At 36.5% G+C, this 25687-nt stretch overlaps 1 protein-coding gene across 1 annotated transcript; it reads right to left on the reverse strand.

The window, feature by feature from the left end:
* Positions 1–911: 911 nt before the first annotated feature.
* On the reverse strand, positions 912–25386 carry WDR75 (WD repeat domain 75). The gene is made up of 21 exons (XM_004674448.2): positions 25256–25386; positions 22728–22857; positions 20489–20554; positions 19346–19436; positions 18025–18149; positions 17006–17076; positions 15681–15800; positions 14830–14918; positions 12373–12531; positions 11546–11605; positions 11340–11455; positions 10536–10708; positions 9406–9563; positions 8785–8965; positions 8252–8346; positions 7409–7504; positions 5361–5530; positions 4960–5019; positions 2264–2410; positions 1898–1989; positions 912–1244 (listed from the first exon to the last, which is right to left on the reverse strand). Exons 1-21 carry the CDS (start codon positions 25339–25341, stop codon positions 1040–1042), a joined length of 2490 nt encoding a protein of 829 aa, XP_004674505.1. The 5' UTR covers positions 25342–25386; the 3' UTR covers positions 912–1039.
* Positions 25387–25687: the final 301 nt, after the last annotated feature.

Consider the following 25687-nt stretch of genomic DNA (forward strand, 5'->3'; position numbering starts at 1 on the left):
TAAGACATTTGCATAGACACAGGCAGGAAGAGCTGTCCCAAAAGGGACAGGTTGGCTGAGAGAGGCCTCATTGGTTTCAGGTGGGTGGCCTTGAAGAGTGTGGCCTCCGCTGAGGGAGGTCAGTGAAGAGAAACTCTGGCAGGGTACAGGTCATGGGCAGGAAGGAGGCTGCTGCCCTGCAGAGGGAGAGGGTTGGTGAAAAAAAGAACCCACATAGTCAGAGGTGGGCAGGACTGCTGTACCGTGTTGGCATAGAGGCTGCACTGAAGGGCTCACTCTTTGTGAGCCTAGGTTTAATTGCCTTGTTTGGATAGCTATGTAGAATATGAGAATTTGAAAGGGGCCAGAGATTCTATAATGGACTCAACCTCTATATATTGTCTGTGCATGGGTGAGGACCTACACTCAGGCCACCCCATTTCGCACTGGGGTTGCCCAGTAACAATGGGACTTTGGCTAGCTGCTCTTTGACTCAGAATAGCCATAATATTGATGGTATAATACAGCTCTTATCTTCCAAGGATGCCATGTAATTTATTTTGTAAGTTTTGTAGAAAGCCCTGATCTTGAAGGCTTGGGCTCAGATGACACAAACTTAGAATTTTTCAGAATTTAGGCAACCCATATCATGATACCGCCAATGGACCCTATAGACCAACATATAATCAAATCATTTTTCTAAAATAAGTAAATATATATTAAAAAGGATGAAGAGCTCCTATCACTTTGGGACACATTTGGTAACCCACTTGGGACACTTAAAAAAAGCCTGATTTTCCAAATTTTTTGTAACTCCAAATTGCAACTTCTGGGACCTATGCTGTCTAAGTTCAAGTCTCACCTCTGCAATATCACCTGTAAAGAAAATCTAGCTTTTTTATAAGGCTAATAAATGACTCAAAAATAGTTTCATACTACCAGTTATTTAAAAAGCATTTAATATTTTAAGAACAGAAATAACATTAAAATAGATGCTTACAAAGTTATCAACAAATATTAAAAAAATAAAAGTGCAAGAACCCCTTTCGATTTCCAAGGATTAAAGAGCTGTTATCCAGCTGTAGTCTACTTTCCTGAGTTTTCTCAGTTCTTTTTCTTCAGATTTTGACAGCTGATGTATAACATCTTCTCCCATTTCTGTGTTACTTGTGTCCTGAAAATTTTCTGTAGAGTCATTTTCTTCATCTGAGTCATCACTTTCTTTTTCTTCTTCCATGTCTTCTTCTTCAGGAATTTCTTCAGCACTTAAAAAATAAACAATTATACGCACACAGACATACAATTAAAATACACATCAAAATAATTTCCTAACTTAAGACATACCTAGAAATATTATGAACAAAAAACATTAAAAACAAAACAAAACAAGGCCCTCCCTGGTGGCGCAGCGGGTTAAAGCACTGCACTGAGAAGCTTAAGCCACTTCCACATGAGTTCGATCCCTGCCTGCCCCGGAGGAGATCCACATGGCATGGCAGACCTCTCCTGACCCTCCCGCTGCTCCCCTCCGTAGTGTACTTCATAGATCTGCCTGTTCTGCTCCCCACCCTGTCTCTGGTGAATCCTCTCACCCTCCGCATCTTTGGCCTGTACCCCAGTTCTATATGAATAAATAAATCTTTAAAAACAAAACAAAACAAAAACAAATGGCATGCACTTCAAGATTATGGTGAATTTATGAATAATGTAATTCTGAAAGTATACCAAACCCTTAAAACACTCACAAAAGGTCTGACACTAATTTTCAATGTATCTTATTTCTCCTATATGCTCTGATTACATGTTAAAGCTGAAAAGTTTTCATATGTACAGTTGAGGAGTACTATAATGAAGGGTTAACACAAACCATCTTGTTTCCCCAAAACAGAATACTAAAACATTTTAAGAACTGCTTTACCTTTTAGTCTCTTTAGAGAGAAGCAACGAATTTACAAACATGGAGCACAGGAAAGAAGCAGATGGCAATACATGGGCTGGAGTGTGAAGAAGCTAGAATAAAAACAACAGGGCTTCATATAATAAAGTAAAATACCTCAGCAAAACACGAAAAATAATTCCCACAGAAAATCCCAACCAAAGGAAAAATCTATGCCTACTTTCTAACGTTTGTGTAACCAATCACCTCTCCCAGGTCAAAACATTCTGAAATTATAAATTTGCACTATTTGGTTTGTGCATTAAAGTTGGCATAGTATACAGATTATTCCAGTTATTTGTTATACACAGATTAAGGTGCTTTCATTCATTTAATCTAATTACTTACCTCATTTATTGCAGGTATGTTTTCTGTTAAGGGTAATTGTACCAGTTCATTCTCCAAAGCTTCACTTAATTTTTCATCCTGCTGTTGCCTGTGTTTTCCCAGTATAAAATAAAATGGGGTTGTCGGAAGGCTTTCTTCCGCTATTAACTAGAAGAATTTAAAAGAAATGGGGATATAAGTTACTCCAAAGAGAAGGAGCATTTGCATCTGACTCCAAAGCACTACAAGTCACAAAATGTCAGGGATTGAACAAACTACAGAAATTATCTAATGTGAGTTGTTCATTTAAGAGCATGCTTATTTGGAAATGTTTCTGTTTCTGTTCTCTCCCACTTGATTATCAAATTCTAGGTGAAAATCATCTTATCAAGAAGTCACTCACTATAGGAAAGGCTAACAGTGGACACTTAAATAATAAAACAAAACAGACAGTTCCCACTTCTTTAAAATCCTGTAACTGATAGGGCTTTTCAACTTAGCAGACTCAAGAAAGCAACATTTTAAGTTGATTGTGAGAATCAAGAAGCACCCCAGTTTATATTACAGGACCCATAAATACTCAAGAATCAGTACTAACAGTACCCTTGTGAAGGGCATTAAAAAAAAAAAAAGCATCATGTATCTTAGTTTAAGGTATACTTTAAGAATACTAAGATTCCCACATCACCTCAGCCCAAACAGGGGCTGGCAGTGTATTCTTTGGAAACTGAAACAAGTTTTTATACTGGACTGCTTGGGGCTAGGGGATAGGGGTAGGTGTTTGCACAGCCCAAAGTAGCTGTACATAATAGAAGGTGCTTTTTGGAACACTGCAGCTGGGTCAAGACTCCTTCAAGTAAGAACTCAGGAGAATTGTCTGAGAAAAAGACCTAAAAACAATGATGTGGCAACTTTCTCAAAACAATTCAGCCATGTTCTTCAGACAGTGGATGAGCTCCATACCAAGGCTTGAACTTTCAAGTGGCTTTTATTCATTTTCAAATAAGAACAGACAGGCCCTCCCTGGTGGCACAACAGGTTAGGATGCAGCACTGCAATCTGGCTGCAAATAAGAGCAGACAGCCAAGAATCATTTGAAAACATCTAAAACAATAAATCAAAATATGGTGAAAATGGAAAAAATGATGGTATTGGACCATGCAAGAAACAAATATGGAAATGATGAAGGTATCACCCACAGAACAGGAGAAAAAAATAGTATCAGAGGACCATTTTAGAAGGTCCAGCACTAAATAAAAGGAATTCCAGAAAAAGAACTGAGAATATGAAGACTAAAGCAATTTATCCTTAATTATTCTCTGATCAAAATCCTTTTAAGAAACTCCATATTTTACTCCAGAGGAAAAGTTAAAAAAAAAAAAAAATTGTAAATTTTCTATTAAAAATGGCATGATATACTCTACCTACCCTTACCCTTTATTCCTCATCCCGTAATTCTTACCTTCTAAAACACTACCTACCTGCTTATTTAATACTGTTTGTTGTCTATACAGTCTTTAGAGTACACACATTACCGGGTCAGACGCGATTATTTTACTCACTGATGACCTCAGTGTCTAAAACAGCTCTTAGTATGTAGGTAATCAAAATATTGTCAAATGAATTCTAAGAGTTTTCAGAGGAGAATAAACAAGTCACATGAGATAAAGGATCAATAACAAGGATGTTATTAGACTTCTAGTAAAACCAGAAACTATAATACCTTCAAAGACCCAAGAGAAGGTGATTTTCAACTTAGAATTTGATGATCAAGTAGGAGAGAACAGAAACATTTCCAAACAAGCATGATCTTCACTACGGCAAAGGAATGACCAAAGAAAGGAAATATAGGGCATCTATTACATTGGAAGTGAAACCAATCCCAGAATGCTGGTGCACATAGAGATCCTTTCTACCTTCTGTGCTGCAGGTTTATAGAAATTAAAGCATATCAGAAGCTCTAAGAGGTATTTCCTCAAGACTCAAAAGAATAATGTGCTTGAAAATAGTGAGAGATTTATACAACTTGGGTAGGGTAGTGCAGGGGTGAAAAATAAACTGAAAACTAGGGAAATGAAAAGAAGGGGCAAGTATTAACTCTAGCAATAACAAAAAGTGGGTCACAAATAATCTATCACTAATGGCGTGGCTATGAATTAAACTTACATGGTTATGATAACGAATACTAACCAAATTTAAAAATTCTCTCGACTGACCACGAAGTATGTGTGCACACCTATGTATGTACGTATGCACATATGTGTTTGAGGGTGGAGTAGTGGTATGAAAAAAGTTACAAAGTCAACTTCAACAGATAAAAGTTAACAAAATACTGAAATCTAAGGAAAAAACAGAATTAGCAATATACACAATCTTTTTAGAAAAGCATGTAAATAAAAATTCCAGCTAAATCAGTTGAGTGTGGTTACCATATTTGAATAATGACAGTGGTGCTTGAAATGTTTTCCCTGAAAAGTCTTGGAGAAGTATTTGACTCTTCAAACCACAAGCATATGATTATCAGCATTACAAATTAAAACTACATCTGAAAAGAGCAACATGACATCCAGTGAGGCAAGAGATTTTTATGTGTATATTTTTAAATGTCCTCCATTTCAGGGCAGGTGAAAAGTCTGTCCTCATGGCTGAGTTCTAAAAGACAGCCTTATTCTTGTAGGGAGGTGAAGTAGTTTGTGCAATGAGTGGCTAAAACCTACTTGTTTGCTTGTTGGTGTGAGTTTCTCTTCTGGAGATTTTGTACCAAGTGTCAATAAACTCTGAAAAGAAAGATCGATTAATGAAGTAAACTTTTCATAGTCACATATTTTTTCCCACAAGAAAGTAATAAAGATGAAATCCTAATTCCACTGTTTCTTAAGAACAAAAATTAACTATGATAAAAACAACTTTAAGTATTTTGTCTTCTGAATTTTGCTGTCCTAGAATTAATGCAAGTGATACTTAAAGAAGTACTGACTATATTAGAAGAAAATCTTTTAGCAAGTAATCCTAATTGAAGCCATTCTACCTGTTATGATGGGCTAAATATTACTATCAAATTTTAAAAGAAATGAAAATTACACATGAAAATGATTGCATTTTGAGGGGGAATTGTTACCTGTGATTTTGTTAAGAAGTAAAACTGGGATCTGTTCAGCCACTGATAAGCTTCTGAGGTGAATGATGCAGGGGTATCTCGTGGAACAAACACTCCCCACTGGACTTCTTCTCTGGAGATATTTTTTTGAATGTACAATGGCCTTGGCTCACTAGGTTTAAATACATACACTAGAGGGGAAAAAAACAGACAGACAATAACATTTTGCCTGCAAAGGTTAGTTCTGCTTCCAGACTGGCAGCCATCGTAAGTCTGAGACTAACTCCATTGAGTAATGACGTAGGTCATAGTTATGTTAGTCTTTGACACAACAAATTATCTACTGGGTGCCTACTTATATGCCAACTAGTTTAGGAATTTGGGTTATGAAGATGAAAAAGAGAAAGAAAAGAAACCCCTACAGGAGACACCAGGATCTACTGCCGAGGACTGACACCAAAACCTCCCTGAAGTTTACTGTCTTAAGTACAAGAAAGGAGATATACAGGAGATGCCTCAAGAGCAGAGGAGAAGTGACTAACATCTCAGGGAAATGGGAATTCTATAAAAAGGTGCATCTATCTTGGATTTTAAGGTTTAAGAATTGCCATGTTGAAAAATGAGGGTTATACTGGGACTGTTCTAGAACTCATAAATGCACTCATAGCAATGTGCTATATGCTGTAAAGACTCAAAAGAGGAGGAGTGCCTCAGGCAAGATGGCTTCAACTTAGCAGCTGTTTTGAAGGCTCAAGCTATATTAAAGGTTAAAGACATTTTTTAAAAAGAACCCTCTTAATATCATACTATGGAGGGGGTGTCAGTTAAGGTGATAACATAGGAGGATCCTAAATTCACTGTTTATAGCTACATATGGAATTATTTTCCTCTAAAAATCCGAAGGTTGGCTGAGTGATGACTACTACATACTAGACAAACAAGAAATCCACATTGAGGAGGGTAACAGAGGCTAGGACATAATCTTGTCTTAAACCCCAACACTGATTCAGCAACCTTGTAAACCTACAGCTTGCCGCTGAGGAGTAAAGGGTTCAAACTCCACATCAGTCACATGAGTTTTTAAGACCGCACCTGAGAGATGAGTCACCAAATTACCTAACTTTGAAACCAATGGGGTCTTAACCCATGACTCACAGGACTGAAGTTATCTGTGAAAAGGTGCTTAGAGGGCTCCCAAACTTAAATTCATCTTCCCTAGAGCGGTCTTCAGAGGCAGCTGACCATACTCTGATTTAAAACTATTTATTAAAAACATCAGTCCGAGGGACATGCATCTAATTAATCATACACCTAGAACCTTACTGGAACATTCTTCGGGGACACTGGCAGATACAATCTTTCCTTTGCTCTGCTCCATAGCACCAGTGACTCCTACACAGCCAGCAACCCATGTTCATGGACTTTAATGACCATTGTTACCAAAAAAGGAGCTCATATACCTGTCTGATGCCCAAATTTTGCTGTTGCTGCCACAGGACATCTCTGCAATGCCCAGCTTAGGTGACCAGTGAAGAATGTATACTGTTTGGTCCACAGAGTGGAGCCAATGGAGAGAGTGCTTCTCAAAAGCTGCTACCCCAGGGCATCACAAGAGGCCACATAGCCAGGAGCTCTCCTTTTTTTTGGAGAACTATTCACGTGAATCCTGAGGCTGCAGCCTGAAGGGCAGTTTCAAATTAAACATTTATTTAGGGTCTGACTATAAACCTTTCTAGAGACCTCAGAGGGTGTTTTCTCCAGAGCAGCTCTCCCCTAGCTCAGAGTGCCAGTGTCCCTTGGAGGGAAACTGCATCCTCAGTATTTTGTGCCTGAATATTTTTTTGGCTGCTGTCCAGGGGATGCCCCTAGATCACTGAGCTCAGTATTTTGTGCCTGAATATTTTTTTGGCTGCTGTCCAGGGGATGCCCCTAGATCACTGAGCTCTGGTGGCTGTGGCAACTGGAGAGTGCTGGTGGTTGCCAGAGATGGGAGACAGAGATGAAGTAGACATAAGGGGGGGAAAAAACAGCATACCTCAAATCAATAACAAAGTATAGTCAGTACTTACAATCTGAACCCACTGAAGTCTGAGAGATTGCAGCAACATTCTCTGAATTAGGATCAGGTTCTAAGACTCTAACATTTAATTTTGTACTCCATTCCACTAGGAAGAAAAAAGGGATTCACTTTTAAGATTATTAACCAAAAATTCTTTTGAGTCTGTTATTTAAGTAGTTGCTCGTAATCTTTAACAGGACAATATTACTACAATTTATTTTTTATGCTTCTAAATAACATTTGGAGACACACTGAAATTATCTGCAAAGGCTGCACTAAAGTGAGGACCAGGAAGCAGAGTAACAACAAACATCTCCTTCCATACACAATGAAATATAGTTATTATTTCAATGCAACTGCTGATGTTTTTCCTCTAACACTAAATGTGAGCAAAATGGTAACCAGTTGATGAACAAATATAAAAAGCTGTAAGTAGGCATATTGATTACTAAGGAATAACTAAATCTTTTAAATACAGACTTGAATAAAATGCAACATTTGTTAGGATCATGGCAGGCTACCTTCAAATTTAAAGCTGTCAGGGATACTGTTATGTTAATATGCATTATAAGCAGTAGCTCTCTGCAGATAGGATGAAGAATATGGAACCATACGTCACTGAAGACAGTGGAAAGACAAAAGTTCATTTATTGAGAATTAAATTTTATATACAAGCTCAATCTATTCAAGACCTATTTACTCCAAATTTTGGTAGCATAAAGTGACATGTGAAAAATGATGTATTTTCTGGATAGAGAAAATGTAGTTATCATCCAGAAGTCCTACAGTGCCAAGGTTCAAAAGCTTTGCCAAGACACTTCACTGTAAAAAAAAAAAAACCAGAAAGACTTACATGCACAACTGAGCAGATTCCAACAACAAAGAATGCCTTTTTCAGTAGTACCAAGAAGATATTTGGAACAAGTCAGACTCCCAAAGCAAAGATGCCTAGATTAAAACCACAAGGAGTTATTAGTCACAAAGGATTACACATTATAGGCACAGTTAGTTTTAGGCGATGCAGATTTTAGATGGACATGTTTTGTTCCTAGTTATCCTATAAAAGTTAAAAAGGATTAAAGAATACAGAAGAAACTGTTTCTTTAGGAAAGCAGGTTTGATGAACAACTGTTTTCTCCATGTATGCTGTGCAGAAATCATTCACATACAAGAAAATGTGGGATATTCAAAACTGTAAAACAAAAATCCTTTCTAACGCTCACTTGGAAAATCCGCAATATAAACTATTTGAAAATCAAAAAAAAAAAAAAAATTCAGAATCATACATACTGGGAATTGGAAATAATTTCAGTAGCCACCGGCCATTTTTCCAATACTCATTTCACCTAATGTAAAAAATGCAAGATTCCCCAATTATTTACTTACCTTATTTTGCCAGCTCGTTGACAAAATGTACATTTAAGTTCCCATGTCTCTGAATCCCATATTGTAACTATCTCCTCAAAACTAACTGCTAATAAAGAGCCATCTTCAGAGAAACAGCAGTTAGTTGCTTGGTATTTATGATAACTACCTACAAAATCACAGGTCCAGCCAACAGCATTTTCTGTGGAAATACAGAATGTAGAGCTTAGAAGTGGCATACATGCTAGATAACATCTTTCTGAAGTTGTAAGCAACAGGGTTAAGAAACCAATGTAACACAAAAGTGCTACAAAGCACTGATTTGAAATCTATCCTCATTCCTGGGACCTCGACCTCCCCCTAGTGGAAAAGTAAAAGGACTAGTTGCAAAAGATCTTTTTGTTGTATCTTCAACAAAGTGGAGTAACAGGCAGATGATTAATCAAGCATATTTTAAGTAATGTATAGGTTTGGGGAAAAGCATGCCAAAATATAATCTCTTAAATTCTTTAAAATCAATTTGGTAATAACCTAGAAAATTAAACAAGGTAGAAAATGTCTTCCGAGGAAGGATACAAATCACAGATAAAATAAATCTTAAAACTGTGTACTTTTTAGATACACCACATTCAGTCAACTTACTGTATATATCTGAGTCATCTGTTAATATCCACACTTTGAAGAGACCGTCTTTACTAGTTGTAACCAAGGTGGGGTTTTCAGATTTTTGTGCATTACAGAAACATAGAGCTGTGATGTGATCCTCATGCGGCATGTTAACTTTTGTGTTGAGAACAAAGCTAGCAGGAAATAAACAAGCAATTTATTCTTACACTAGGGCAACATGGCATACTTTCAAATTTAAGTATTTTTTCCACAATGTACATATTACAATAGCATCCTCAAGAATGACACATTACTAAATGTTCTGTCTTTAACAGCTACAGGATTTCACCAGTTCTAATACACAGTCTCTGTCCTCATGTAACTTACTTTATATAAAGATGACTATATGCAGTGTCAACTTACTGGTCCAAATTAGTGTAAAATAGGGGTCATCAAAAAAAAAAAAAAAAAGAAAAGAAAACGACTTATTTAAATAAACTTCCTGGTCAATATTTAATATTATAGTTGCCTAAATTGCCTCTTAAAGCTTGTTTCCTGCTTGACAGGGTATTGCTGTAAATGAAAAGACAATGTGTGTTAACATTATATTCTTAAAAGTACATCACGATAGTGTTGGGATATTTAAAAAGTCCAGGTTTTAAGAGTGTGATTAGGGAAGTCATAATTAATTTCCTCACCTGTCAAATGTGGACCACAGGCTTATCTTCCAGTGGTGTTGCAAAGATTATTAAGACAGTGAGTCTAAACACACTGGGCCTAGTTTCTGGTTTCTGGCACACAGAAAGGACTTGATAAAGTGCTAATACACATGTGACATTACATTATATCTGCTGCCAATTTTTCGGAGTGTAGTTCTGATGTTTAAAAAAGGCCAAAGGAACTAAGGCATTTAGATTCTAATATTAAATTTGCCTGAATTAGGTATTATGTCCTTGGGAGTTATCACTTTTCCATGTTTCCTTATTTTATACAGTGAGATGATATTGTAACTTGGAGCAGAACACAGTGCTTCAAGGCTTTATTGGAACACCTCCCTCATCTCTAAATCTAAAACTTATTAAAATATCTTAAATATGGACAAGTGAAACCATTAACAAAACAGGTTGTTTCCCCTTAGAAATTAATGTTTATATAGGAAGTATTACCCTTGTGTTTTCTTATTGTATGTCCACAGTTTCATTTGCAATTCAAGCTCAGTTTTTTCTTGACGTTGTTCCACGGTTGCAAGCCAGTTACCGCAGCAGCCAAATGCAGCCTTTGTTAGCTCAATTTGGATCAGACCATAATCATTGATATATTCTTGTTGTACAATATCTAACTGATGTGTTAAAAAAAAAAAACCAAATAATTATTTGTATATGTATTATATGTAAATACATTATTAAATGTTAAAGCAATGTTTTAAGAAAGTCCGCATTTTAATGTGGTTTCTAAATCCTATTTCTTCATCTATTTACTAAATGTGTATTATTAAGTGCTTACTATTTCCAAGCATTGTTTTAAAATATACAAAGATCAATAAATTTCTTTTTTTGAGGTTTAAAGTAATAAAGTGTTTGAGCTATTATGAAAGAAATTTATAAAAGGAAAACGTGGGAGGAATCTAGATCATATTTATCCTTTAATATACAAAGAAAACTATCTTTTTTAAGCATATGACATCACTGCACAGCAGGCATATTTGTACCATTAATCTACAGCTAATTAGAAGGAAGCATTAAGTAAAAAACCAACAAATGGCACAAACACAACAATGCCAGCTGGCTAATGTGGAAATTTAATATGTAATCAGGACTATATTAGAATTAGGCTGTAAACAAGTTAACCACACTAAAGGTTATCAAAATAACTACATTCATCTTGTTGGACAACTAATCAAGTAAGTTATTAGGCCCCACAGGTAAAGAATTTTCACTAGTTTTAATATATTTAGTGAATCAAAGTCTTACATTGTATAATTGCTTGTCACTTTGGAGAGAATAAAACTGCAAATGGCCGGGTTTTCCATTCAAAACTAAAGCTTTTGTTCGTGGATCAATCATTAAACCAGTAAAGATATTACTGTCTGCAAAAGGAGTGATAGAACAAAGCTGAAATCAAACAATCACTTAAAAAAAAAAACACAGGATACCAAATCTACTGGGTTCAGTCATACCTTTCACTAGACCTTGAATTACAGCAGATGCCTCAAGGTTTCGGTGAATGACTATGATCTCTAGGGCAAAAAATACAAATGCTTAAACATAAATAGGTCAGAAATTAGAAAAATAAAAGATCTAAGCTAAATTTACTAGAAATTCTGAAACATTTTTTTGTGACTTAGCTAGAAAATGAAGGGTGGGATTTTAAATGTTAATTCAGAAACTTAAATGTCCTAAAAGAGACAGTTAAATTGTTTCCTTTGAAATAAGTCACATGACTAATAGATTGCTTGCAATTATGTTCTTCTTTGAAGGGGAAGAGTATAGCAGGGGAGAGGCTCCTTTTAGGCTACATAGTAACAGAATGAGCAAAAAGCTTTTTACAAGAATACAAGATTGCTTCCATTTCTGTAAGAATCTACAGAATCCTAGCACAAGGTAATGGCTAGTTCATTAAAAGAAAATCTTACAGCACTCTTGAAAATGCCACTACACTTGTGAAAGCAAGATGCCTATTTAAAAATCCTCCCTCCCTTCCCCAAATGAAAATGCTTTGAAGATACAACTAGCATAATTATAGCCAAATACATTTAGTCATAAAACTAAACACATTTTCATAAAATCAAATGTATAAATGCTCAACTCTGATAGTATTTAGGGGCAGAAAGGAGTGAAGAAAAGAAGATACATGAAAGTTAAAAGAAAACAAAAACAACAAAAGAACTCTGTAAAACTCATGTCACTTTTAGTTTTAGGTTTCTTATTTTTCATTTCCTACAGAGGTTAATTTAATAACATCATTCAAATTATACTTTCTCAGAAGAAAGAATGTTAGACTGACTGTTATCAGAGTGGGAAGTACAGAATAAATCCCCAGCAGGTGAGACTGAGATGTGTTCAATCGTTGCCCCTAGGCGGGGGAGGAACTCCTTGTTCTTCTCTGTCGCATCGCGCCACTCTACAAGGACCGACTCACGGCCACCGCTCAACAGGCTGGTGCCTTCTCATTCACCATCCACAGAAAGGAAAAGGGAAAAAAAAAAAAATACATATATATATAAAATCAACATTTTCACTGATCCTACTGGGTTAGAGAAATAACCTCTTTTCAAACAATGTTTTCATGTCTTTTTAATATACTCTTAAAACAGCGTTAACGATGACCAGTTTTAGGGACTGTCCTTTCCAATACAGACTGGCTTGCTGCTGACCAGCTCTTTTGTCAGTAACCAGAAAAATGGAATGAAACATCCTTTCACCATAAGGCTTTATTGATGAAACCACCAAATATTTATAGGAGAAATAAGTTTACTCTTCTAGGTAATAAAGAAAGAAAAATTGCCCAAATTGTTTCATGAGACCAGCATAATTCTATACCAAAGCCAGCACACTCTAAGAAAATAAGCCAATTTTATGAGATGAAAATTTCTAAGCAAAATACTAGAAAGCTACAGCCATGACATAGTAAAAGGATAAAATATCATTGCAGAGTTGAGTTTATTACAGGAATTACTTTAATATTTGCATTTGATCAACATTAATGGAAGCTTCTAGTGTGCTGAAATGAGACAAAGCTTAAGGATCAGATTGAAGGAAATTAGTGCTCACAGGCAGCATGACTGCATTCACAGGATAGTCAAAATAATCCTATACTGTTAACATTTGCCTTAACAAAATACATAGTTCTCAAAACCAACTTGTAGTTCCTTACACAAATAATTTTTTCTCCGATTAATACACTTACTACTAGAGTCAGTACTGACATTTTATTGACACTCACATAGTACATGTAACTACGATTTCTTATTTACAATTATCTGTATAACTTAAAACCAATAATTTAACTTCTTATTAGATACAAATACCTGTAGTAACTTCTACACCAAAACCCCCAGTGGCAGTAGAGATACTTTATATCTTTCTTTCCCTTTAAGTGCTATCTAGTCTTTCACTTCTTCCCCAAGTTCCACCTGAAAAGGCCAATCCTAACTGTCCCAGGACTTAAGGGTAAAGTAAGGACACCACAGAAAGCTGTGACTGCTAACCAGTGTGTGAGATGGTAGACAAAATGCATTCAGAAAAAAGTCATAGAGACCATAACTATCAATTGTCTTGGCTCTGGTACGGAAGGGGCCACAGCACAGAAAATACCTTCCAGAGGAGAAGCAGCTGAAGCAGCTTTAAGTTAGGAAAGAATGAAAACACTGCTTGGAAAATGACCTGTACCTATATAAGGCATATACATACTTTATTTTACATGGGACAGGCTGGTGGCATGAGAGTAAAGGAAGAGAAGTTTGCATCTCTTATTTGTAGGGTCAATATCCTTTTTGCTCTCTTGCAAGCCTTAGTTTCCATATATCACAACTAAATTCTTGCTCTCCCACTGCTGGTGTCTTAGGTTGGGTCCCACCTCCATATACTAGTTGCTTTTCTCCAGACCTGCAGGACACATAGGCTGAAGATACCTCCTACTTCCTGAGTATCCACTCAGTTAAATCCCTGTAAAGACTCAGAGTACATGACACTATCTAAATTTTCCATAGCGGTTTCTAGGAAGATTGTAGAAAGAAAAATCCCTTTCTCTAGGCACATATCTCTAACACCAAATTCCTACTTTTTTTTAGGGCCACTCAAAATATACTGATGTAACTTTCAGAACACGGGTGAGAGTGCTAACTAATGACAGAATGTATTTTTTGAAATTTCTATTGAATTTTCAATTCAAGGTTATTTCTCCTCACTACAACCATATTTTCTTATAGTTTCTGACTCACAGTTTCACAGAACAAAGGTCTGAGTTAATTTAAATGAGTGAATGTAGTGAGCAAACTAATATTTAAAAATTATTAGATGTAGTGCCAAATCCCACCTACTAACCATGACCGTAGGCAATTTAGTTCTTAGCTATAGATCTTCACTTCCTTTATCTGTAAATGAGAATGATTCCCTGCTTCTTAGTAGTAGCTAAAATAATGGATGTAAAACACTAGTACAGCCATTTCCATCTGAGAAGCTGTTGCTGCCTTGTGAACAAGCACTTAGCTATAAAAGGTTAATAATTTAAATATGTTCCTTATATCAGTAACTGATAGTTGCCACAGGTGTTGATTCAGACATTATGAAGGTCTTTGAAACCTATTATGGTATTTTGCTGTGCAAAACAAAGATGTCACACAAATATTTATAATTCATTTGGGCCATGTAATATTAAATCTTTCCAAGATAAGTAAGATTAAATAAAAGATCTGAGTCACATAATTTACAAATTCATTGTAATTATTAAACTTGTACTTACCTGATACTGAAAAAGCCAAATCCATAACCATATCGTGATGCCAATGTAAGCATGTGTATGTGTATTTCTTATCATCATCAAAATTCCTCCTATTGGAAATGGAGAAGGAAGCAGAGAGCCATTTGCAACAACATGGATGACCTACAGGGTATTATGCTTATTAAATTTAAATTAGATGGAGCAAAACACTCATATCTGGCAAATAAACTAAATACAAAAAGTTTAGACTGTAAGGACAAATCAGTGGCTACCAAAAGGGAAAGGGTGGGGAGGGGGGACATCAGATAAAGGGGTTGATTGCACTGTGAAGGACAGAGTAAGATTTCAGCGAAAACTTTATGTATACAAATGTTGAATTATAGTGATATTTCCTTGAAACCTGATATTATAAACTAGTGTTTCTTAAAATAAAAAGTTTCTCTTAATGTAAAAAACCCCAATTCTTAATTTGACAAAGACATTATCAAATTAAGGGAATAATGGTATGCCAAATAAAATGGGCCAAATACATGCCAAACATAATAATCACATTATCAAGTTTATGGATTTCAACGTGTACAAAGTACATTTTTTTTCTCCAGTCACTGCCACAAACAATATAACATCATGGCATACCATTAGGAATAGTTCACTGTCATTCTTTTCAAGTCCCATGTTAAGGATCCTAAAATAGTGAGACTATACAATGAAGGACACAGTGATTAAGAAAGGGAGGATGCCAACAAAACCTAACTTCTATTGTCAGGAGCATCTTTTCAGTAGTAGCTTTTATGCTGGACCTAGAGATAGGCCTATTCTGCAGGATTCACATAAATGACACAATGATCACCAGTCTTCATAGGTTAACTGACCACAGACGGATCTTGCCATCCCTGTGACCAGTAGCTATGCAGTCTTCCTTTGGGTGACATGCCACACATGTAAAATTGTTCTTAGAATGTTTCTTATTTCTTGATGACGATAAAGTAAACCTAGAAAAAAACCAAAATATCCTCTTTAGATTACTAGCTTTTTGGTAAGTAGTAATATAGTTAAAAGGAAGTTCTTGCCCTTATCAACCCAAAGTGGAGAGCTACCAGAATATCCTTATATAAGTGCAGGATGGGACCAAAAAAACTGTAATTGAAAGTTTTACATGTCTAATATAAAATATAAACTTCACATGGCTAACATTCTACCATAATTAACTTGTCACAGAGGTTACTGATAGTGAAGGAAAAGACAATCACTTAGTAGCTTTCTTCTTGGACAATTTCTGGCTGAGGCCCTCCCTGGTGGCGCAGCGGGTTAAAGAACAGCACTGGGAAGCTAACGCCACTTTCACATTTTGAGTTCGATCCCTGCCTGCCCCGGAGGTGACCACACGGCGAGGCAGACTTCTCCTGACCCGCCCGCTGCTCCCCTCAGCTGTGTACTTCCTCGCTCTGCCTGTTCTGCTCCCCGCTCTGTCTCTGGTGAATCCTCTCACCCTCCACATCTCTGGCCTGTACCCCAGTTCTGTATGAATAAATAAATCAATCTTAAAAAAAAAAAAAAATTTCTGGTTGAAACTAAGTTTTAGCATGTGAAATAGATAAACCCACGAAATTATAGCTGAGAAAATTAGCTAATGCGTCCAAAGATATTGGGATCCTGATTATACTGCAAATAAAAATAATCAGTCTCTGCAGAGGGCTGCACTTGAAAAGTTGACTATGTTTAGCCAGTGTTAGTCCCTTTAAACATTACCTTATCCATCCTTACAACTCTATGAAGTATGTTACTGTCCCCATTTAAATTATTTTATTTAAATATTTAAATTTTTATCTGAGGTGTGAAAAGTTGAAACATAACAAATATGATTCATTTCAAACCCACGTATCCAAGACTACATTCATTCCAAAAGGCATGAAATGGCAATGAGAACTAACTGGGAAGTTTCTTCAAACCACTTGCAATTTTGGCCCTAAGTATGCATGTTATAACCTAAGTGAACTGGGATGCAAAAAAGAGCTCATTAGGGTTTTGCGACTAGAAATTCCCTCTGGCCTACACACTGTGGGTAAAAATTCTCTATATTCTGGTTTCCCAATCATTTGTAAATTGAAAACAGGAACAACAATCGGTCACTTATGAAGATAAAATAAAGCTATTAACAAACTCTTGAGAACAGGAAAAAAAAAAAAGGAATTCTTACCTTGATGTTGTTTTCTTTTTGAAAAAATAAACAGACAGGTAAAAGTCACGAACTGCAGCAACATATTCTCCCTGTTATTTCAAAGAGAAGATAACATTTGCAAAAATAATACTCTTTATGAAGAAATAGTCTAATCACAAAAGTTAACACAATTTTGGAGGGTAGCTTAAAAGTATATTACTGTAAGATGCTACATTATATTTTGCTATGGAGGTGAAAATCCTATCTATAAAAATAATCAGAGAAAACAAAGATGTGTGGCTTCTGTGATGGTGCTGTGAAATGGTGATATGACTTTAACTAATAGCTGATGACTATGAAAGTGAAGAGAGTTACTGTTGAAGGGTTTACACTAAGATATTAACCATCTTCATAACAAAGTCAAAATGTTACAAAACTTGAAACCTGTACAGGAAATGCTACTACAATAATGTCTACAGGCTATGATGGTATTTGATTTTAAAATAAAGTGATTACCAATAGGGGATGACTAAATAAATCCTGTTGTATCACATAGTCATTTCTGATGAATATTTATGTACACACTCATGCTGCAATATTATGTGAAAGAGAAAAGGTCCCCAGATACTACTTCAGTTTGGGAGATGTCTAGAAAGAGATTTCTCAAATATTATCATTGCTGAGATTAATTTCTTCATTATATTCTTCTGTAATTTCCAAATTTCGATTAATGGGCATAATTATGGGCAGGGAAGTCAAATGTTCGAAGGACATAGAGTTTAAAATGAAAGAATTTGAGTCACGTTTTGTGAGGGACACACTAAGAAACATTTAGGGACAATTAGAGGGTTTATGAAAGCACTAAAGACAGATTATTCACAATCAGAATTTTCTTGAAAATTCTTTATCATAAATACATACTCAAGAAATGGAAGATTTTTTGTAGCTTACAAAATTATTCTGCTCAAGTCAACATTAAATCTAACAAAAATACTCCAGAGATACTGCAGGGAAGAGACTTTATGAACAAAAAGAAATCCAAACAGAACAAATTTTACCTCACTTCCAAAGGCAATGTACTTAGGTGACTGGTTTATGTAATCCAAAACAAAGGAGAGCTCCTTAGCTTCTATTTCCTGGCTTGTTGACTTTGGTAGCTTCACGGAAGCCAGCTGATATATGTCTAGCCAAAAGATGCTATATTATTACAAGGCATTTCTATGAAAGTGAATGGATCTATATAATTGTGAGATTGTCAATCGTATTTTAGAATTTGATGACAAAGTAGTCATTTTAGGTTATCTTTAACAAAATGCACATTATAGTCAGATAATATTATCTATCTATTCATTCTTTCATTTATTTATAGATTTATTTATTTATGCATATATAAGTGGGGTACAAGCCAGAGGTACAGGGGTGGTGAGATGCTTCACCAGAGACAAAATGGGGAGCAGATCAGACAGATCAATGAAGTACACTGCTGAGGGGTGGGCGGGTCTGGAGAGGCTGCAGCGCCATGTGGGTCACCTTCCGGGCAGGGGATCGAACTCACACTGAAGCTGCCACCACTTCTACTTGCAGTGCTGTGTTCTAACTCATTGTGTCACCAGGGAAGGCCAGTCAGACAATATTTAATGTATACATTTTAAATGGAAGTTTAACGCCATTACTTATACCTAGAGTTAGGTAGCAGATGGAGGAATCCAGGTGAGAGATAATGGATTATGAATTGATAATAAGGAAATCACACTATTGTTAATATCAACCTACTTTCTACACCAATTCCTAGAGATTAAATATCAACAAATGGGTGTTTCAATGCGTAAGATGATAGAGGTGCTTAAGTGTGACAGATTAAGTTCAGCAGAACAAATTTTAGCTACATTTGCAAACCCCTTTAAAATTTATGCTCTTGGGCTCTCCCTGGTGGCACAAGTTTAAAAACAGCACTGTGAAGTTCCAGTTCAATCCCTTACTAGGGAGGTGACCCACATGGTGCAGCAGACCTCACACACTTCAGCGGTGTATTTCAGTCGATTGGCCTTTTCTGTTCCCCACTGTCTTTGGTGAATCCCCTCACCCTCTGCATCTTTGGCCTATGCCCAGTTCTTTTATGCATAAATAAATCAATCTTAAAAAAAAAAAAAAAAACAACCTCTAAAGGGCTTTAACACATATAAAAGTAATCATTCCTTCACAGCTTATTTCAGAACCGATATGAAGTTTCCTCAAAATGAATGCAGTCATAAAGAAAGCAATTCAAATGCCACTCCAGAAATTGTTAATATAAGACTTAAAAGTGGAAAATTCTGAGATCATAAAATACAAAGATCCACTAAAAGCTGTAAAAAATAAAATAAGCTACTTATACTATACCTGGTTTTTCACTATTTATTATCACAAAGAGAGATTCCTCAGCACAGGCAAGAGTAAAGAGGGCATGAAGTTTCTGTCCAATAATGAAAGTCTGGGGGAAAAAAAAGCACCATATTACTGCCTGCACCACCTTCCTCCATGAACATAAGTTCCATAATCAATTTAATCCACCTTGTTTACTGCTATACCCACTATGTTCTATAAAAGGCACCCAACACAACAAGGGTGGAGGGGGGTCAAAAGATACAGCCATTCAATTTTAAGTCTGAGGAATATAATGTACACTATAGTGACTATGTTACTAATACTGCATTACATTATTTCAGTTTCTAGGGTAAAGGCTTAAAGTTCTTAACACAAGCGTAAGGATTTTTGTTCAATTGATGGTAACGGGCACTAACCAGGCTTATTGTGGTGATCTTATAAAGATATTTATATAATATACATATGGACATCAAATCCCTTCTCTGAAAAGTCAATTATACCTCAGTTAATAAAAAGGAAGATGCTCAATATAAATTGGTAAATTATAAATACCTATTTAGTAGCTGTTTCTTTTTAATGGTGTACAGTATTCTATGGAATGAATATCAAATTTTAAGATACAAAGTTTACATTCACATTTTTCTATCACAAATGTGTATAAGACCACACACATGCCATTAAAAGTGAGCTTGCTAGTGCAAAAGGTATTTATGTTCAGTTTTATCCTTGATTGTATAAAAAAGTATTTCTCTACACTTTACCTATCACTAGCATTTCTCCAATGTGCAATTAGATTGAACAAATAAGGAAAAATATTGTCATTTGTTTTAACATATTTCATTTGTTTTCATATTTCATGTTTATTGGCTACCTATTTTGTGAATTATGTACTTCTTATAGTATGCTATTATTCTTGCACCAGATTATAAATTTTTCCAATTTTTTTGTACATTAGGAATATCTAAGTATTTTCTACCCACCTTAATATCATTTTTGCTAAAAGTTTAAAATTTTTATATAATCAATTTGTCTATTATGGTATGTGACTTGGTTATTAGGAAGGTCATCTAAAGACTAGGCTTTATAGAAGAGTATTTCTGTCATTAAATTATGGTGTCATTTTTTTGACATAATAAAAATGAGTATCAATTCACATACCTTTATCAAAATGCCATCTATATAATCCCACAGTTTAATTGTGCCATCCAAGGAACAAGAATACAGCTACAAAGGTAACACAAAATTATTAAAAAACAATGTTATCAAGATACTAAAGGAATAAATGCTGACTTTTTTATTCATTAATTATTAAGCCTTTATGAGTTTACTTAGAATGCAAAATAAACAATTTAATAGCAGCTCTTTCAAGTTTTACCTAAAATGAAGGTGGGGAGAATCCATTTTCTGTGCTGACAAGAGGAATGATAAAGGCACTGAGTTTTTAAAAGCACTCAAGACCTTGCTGCCATTTCTCCCAGAGTTCAGTGCTTTTTATTAGCACTTTCACCTTAAGAGGTATTAAAGGAGTGCCTGAGCACTCTGAGAATGTCCTGTTTACTGTGACTCTGAAGTGCATAAGTACATGCTTCCTTAACCAAATCTACTGTTAATATTATCCTCCTCTAATTTTATTAATTCAGCCACATGAAGTACATCTTTAATGCAATGTGTATCTGACTGCTTTACTATAAACCTTAATGTACAATTACAAACTGTAATGTGAACATGATAGTTTGGTCAAACCTTCAGAGGGCAGCAAAGATTTTATATATATACACATATATATAGTGTGTGTGTGTATATATATATAGTGTGTGTATACACACACACACACACTTTATGTATATATATACTTGGAATTTGTAGAAAAGTCACTGCAACACTGCAATTTGATTTCAAGAGCAGCTGATTTAATTTGGGGAAGGAAAGATTGATATTATTATTTTTTTTAAAAGATGTATTTATTTAAGCATACAGAACTGGGGTACAGGCCAGAGGTGCAGGGATGGTGAGAGGATTCACCACAGACAGAGTGGGGAGCAGAATAGGCCGACTGATGAAGTACACTGCTGAGGGGAGCAGTGAGCCGGTCAGGAGGACTACAGCGCCATGTGGGTCACCTCTGGGGTGGGAGATGGAACTCGTGCTGAAGAGGCTTTAGCTTTAGCTTAGTGCTGTGCTTTAGCCCACTGTGCCACTAGGGAGGGCCCAGACTGGTAAAGAGGGAAGGGCAATGCAAGTCCACTGTAAAGCAAGCATTATCTTCCAAGTTAGCTGTGACTAACCCAGAAAAGGGGAAGTTCATTAAAAACTAGAAGAGTAATGGTCCTCCCTGTTGGCGCAGCGGGTTAAAGCGCTGCACTGAGAAGCTAAAAAGCCACTTCCGCATGAGTTCAATTCCCGCCTGCCCCGGAGGAGACCACATGGCGTGGCAGACCTCTCCTGGCCCGCCCGCTGCTCCCCTCAGCAGTGTACTTCGTTGATCTACCTGTTCTGCTCCCCACTCTGTCTCTGGTGAAGCTTCTCACCACCCCTGAGCCTCTGGCCTGTACCCCAGTTCTGTATGTACAAATAAATAAATCTTTAAAAAAAAAAAAAAAAACTAGAAGAGTAAAATAGCTTTACTGAAACTTAAGAACAGAATTAAAATGATTATTTCATTATTCTTGAATTTTGAGAAATGGGCTTCTTATATAGTGAAGTGGTTGGGACTCCACTTGATTCCTAAGCTTGTCCTGAAATTAAGTGGTACACCCACTATTAAAGAAACCCTTTCCTTGTCTAGCCTTAAATATAAATAACATTTCCATTAGCCCTAAGGAGCCTCACCATTAAAGGATTAGATTTACAAAATCAGTGCATTTATGCCAACATTTTAAAATATGTTCCAGAACCCAGAGTACACGATGTTAAATAACTTTGAGAAATATTAAAAACTCTATACATCTTTTGGATATTCATAATGCATAAAAAAGGTGACCTTTGAAGATCTATAATGAATAAATTCAATTAACTGTGTCTAATCCTAAATTTCAGAAACTTGATACTGCCAAGAAATCCTTTTTTAAGGAGCACCTGTTAATATCTTGGAAATATCCATTTCCTTCCCAAAATTAAATCAGCTACTCTTGAAATCAGTGTAGTGGCTTTCCCACACGACCCAAATATACATTCTATTTTTGCTTTCCTCTCAACATCTAACCAAGCAATTTACTGTTATGGCCAAGTATTTATGTTTTCAGATGTTTGTTACATTTGCCAGCAATGCAGCTTGAGGCTGTGCCCTTATTTTAATAACTAAAAGTGAGTGGTATTTTGGAGAGTTTCTCAATTCAATTCATTCTTTTCTGGCAACAATAAAAGTATTAAAATGTCCAGTTATAAAATATTAAGACACCTGTAGATGGTTGTTGGGATTGAGCTGGATTCCAGTGACCAGATTTCTATGTCCTTGCAATATGTGTACACATTCTTCTGTAGCTGTGCTATAAACTTTAACAAAGTCTCCAGAGACACAGAAGATGTACCTGCAAAAAGGGAGGTATTTCAATAATCTAATCTTTTTATGATCTATTTAAAAAAGAAATAACATGCAGTACAAGATTCTTTCAGAACAACAGTTTGAGATTTATTTAAATTGTGTAGTGTTTTTAAGTGTACAGGGATATCTGAGATTGATTAGTTCATTAATAAAAAAATGTTAGGAAACAGACTATATCTCTGATGCTTTTACCTTGTTTTATCCAGTCTAAAATTCTGGAGTTTTCAAATATTCCCTTTTCTAAAATCAGAATGTATTTTATAAGCACTGAAGCCAGAGATAGTCAAGGTATGGTTGAGTGAAATTATCTAGTTGAAGATCAAGACAGTATGAATAAAACAGCTGAGGTATATGGTCTCTGCTGTGGCTGGATTCTCCTCTCTGTAATTATGAGCATCTTAGTTCAGTCTATCTTCAGCCTTGACCACTTATAAGGTTTCCTATAGTCTCCAAGTTTGATGTTTCAACTTATCATTCATACTCTTACCAGATTAAACCTGCAAGTTTGGCCATTTCACTTCTGCAAATAAAGATAAAAATAACTTAAACCTCTCAATGTTTTCCCATTGCATTTAGGATGTATTTCAGACTCCTAAGGCCTTCCGTGATTTGACCCCAGTCTGACTGGATCAATCTTTTCATTTCAGCACTGTGCTTTATCAAGAGGTTCTCAACGCCATCCACCCTGCCATCCACCAGATTACACCCTGTTAGGCAGTGATGAGCAAGGTGGGTACATCTTTGTTGATGAAGTGGAGAAACAAGAAGTTAAAGATATATTAAGTAGGAGGCAGGATTTACATGTGACTTTGAAGGGTGGGTGATTTAAGAGTTTAGAAGTAAAGAATAGCACTATAAGCAGAAGCAGGTAAATAATGCATGTAAGAATGACAAGGAATGCATTATTTAACATGCAAAGCATGCACAATGGATGATCATGAAACACAACTGAAATAACTGGCACTAAGCTAGATCAGGGAAAGCCCTGACAACCGAAAGTTGAGCTGCTGGTATGGAAAGCAACAGAAGACTGCTAGGGGTTCTGAGCACAATTAGGAGCAAGGTGATAATTATACCTCAGGAAAACTACCATAACAGCAGTAAAACGGTTTTGCAAGAAAAAATTATTCAGAATCAGGACACTACATCTGTGGTCATTTGGGACATAATAATGACCTACTGCTTTATTTTCTGTATCTTAGCAACTAAATGCTACAATGCATACCAACACAGAGTTGTGGGAGCAATTAGGATGTGATGTTTACAGTACTGGACCCAGAAGTTAGAAATACCTGGGGTGTGACTAACAATGTATACTCATGTATACCATTCACACATCTCTCCCCTGACTGCCTCTACTAACAACAACTAGGTAAGCAGAAGAGTTTAACAGTGCTGTATGGAGTTTGTTCACTATAAAGAGGCTTTTACTCTTATTTATATTAAAGCTCCCTATATGCAACATTTTCTGTTCAAATCTCTTACAAATACTCAAAATACTATCCACCCCTCCTAGTCTAGCTAGCCTAAATGTCACTTACTCATCAGCTTTCTCCATCTTTGCCAGTTTGAAGTACTCTCTCTTCATAGGAGCTCCTGAATTACCATAGCATTTGTCATACATAAAACACAATGAAACATACTTAGAAATGAACTGCAGGACTCAGTAAATGAAATACACTGGGTCTCTCTACAGTGAGTAAGGCGTGGGAAGAAAACTGAACACCTAAATGTAAGCCTCCATTTTTCCCAGTTCTTTCTTGATAAATTCTTCAAAAATCCCTATGAAATGGATACTAAAGATTACTCCTATTTTACAGATGAGACAACTAAGGTTAAAAAAACTTGCAATGGTCACACAAAATTAAGAACTGAGTTTAAAACAAAGGTTTTTTGATATATGTTTATAAACTCCCGAGGAAAGGGTACAGACTCATGCTTTTATTTTTTGCACAGAACCTAACACCAGTTTTCATACAAAGCTTCAAACGGTTGCCAAAATGCCTTTTGGGGAGGCAAGGGAAGAACGTGTAATCTTTAAAGGTGCAGGATTTCAAGTAACAATGTGTCTGAAAGGGGGATACTGTGGTGTTGCAAGAGAAGTGACACAAACATCCACCCCAACTACTTTCTAGTGTCCCCTACTGCCCAACCCATTCTAGGTATAGAAGTGCTATACGGGGGGCCAGACGAATTTGCACTTTGTGCCTAAAGGTATACCGCCTCCCTCCCGCGTGCTCAGCATAATCCCCTCACCCCCAAGCAAACTCTTCTCCGAGCCCAAATTAGCCGATTGGCGAGTCCAGACGCGCCTGACAGTTCTTTCCCTAAGATCCCCGGGGACGCACGCCCAGCCCCACCGACAACGTGCGGTGGCCCCATACTTAGAATCCGCAGAGAACACCGCTCTCCTGAAGTTCAACTCGCTGCCGCCACAACGAACCACGCGGAGAGTCTCCTCCTCCACCATCTTCGCGCAGATGCCGGAACTCGCGAGTGCAGGCCCCGCCCCGGACGTCTTCTACGGAGGCCGGAAGACCAAGCGTGTGTTTCCGCCCACAGTTTTCACGCACGGGTTCCTCTAGCCTATGCCTCTATGGTAGGACCCGGCACCTTGCCGCCATCTTTTTTTTTTGGCAATGTCAAACTAGGACACACGTGAAAAAGGTAAAAAAAACATAGAACCAAATAATGTACAACATATACCTCTAAACTCTTATTTACTTAGTACAGATCAACTTTTCCCCACCTTTTCTTAGAGTTACGGGAAGGTGGACCACAGTTTGTCACGTGACCTCATAGTGCGTCAGCTTTTC

Source organism: Condylura cristata, unplaced genomic scaffold, assembly GCF_000260355.1.
Source record: "Condylura cristata isolate star-nosed mole 26May11 unplaced genomic scaffold, ConCri1.0 scaffold00002, whole genome shotgun sequence".
In the NCBI taxonomy this organism is placed as follows: domain Eukaryota; kingdom Metazoa; phylum Chordata; class Mammalia; order Eulipotyphla; family Talpidae; genus Condylura; species Condylura cristata.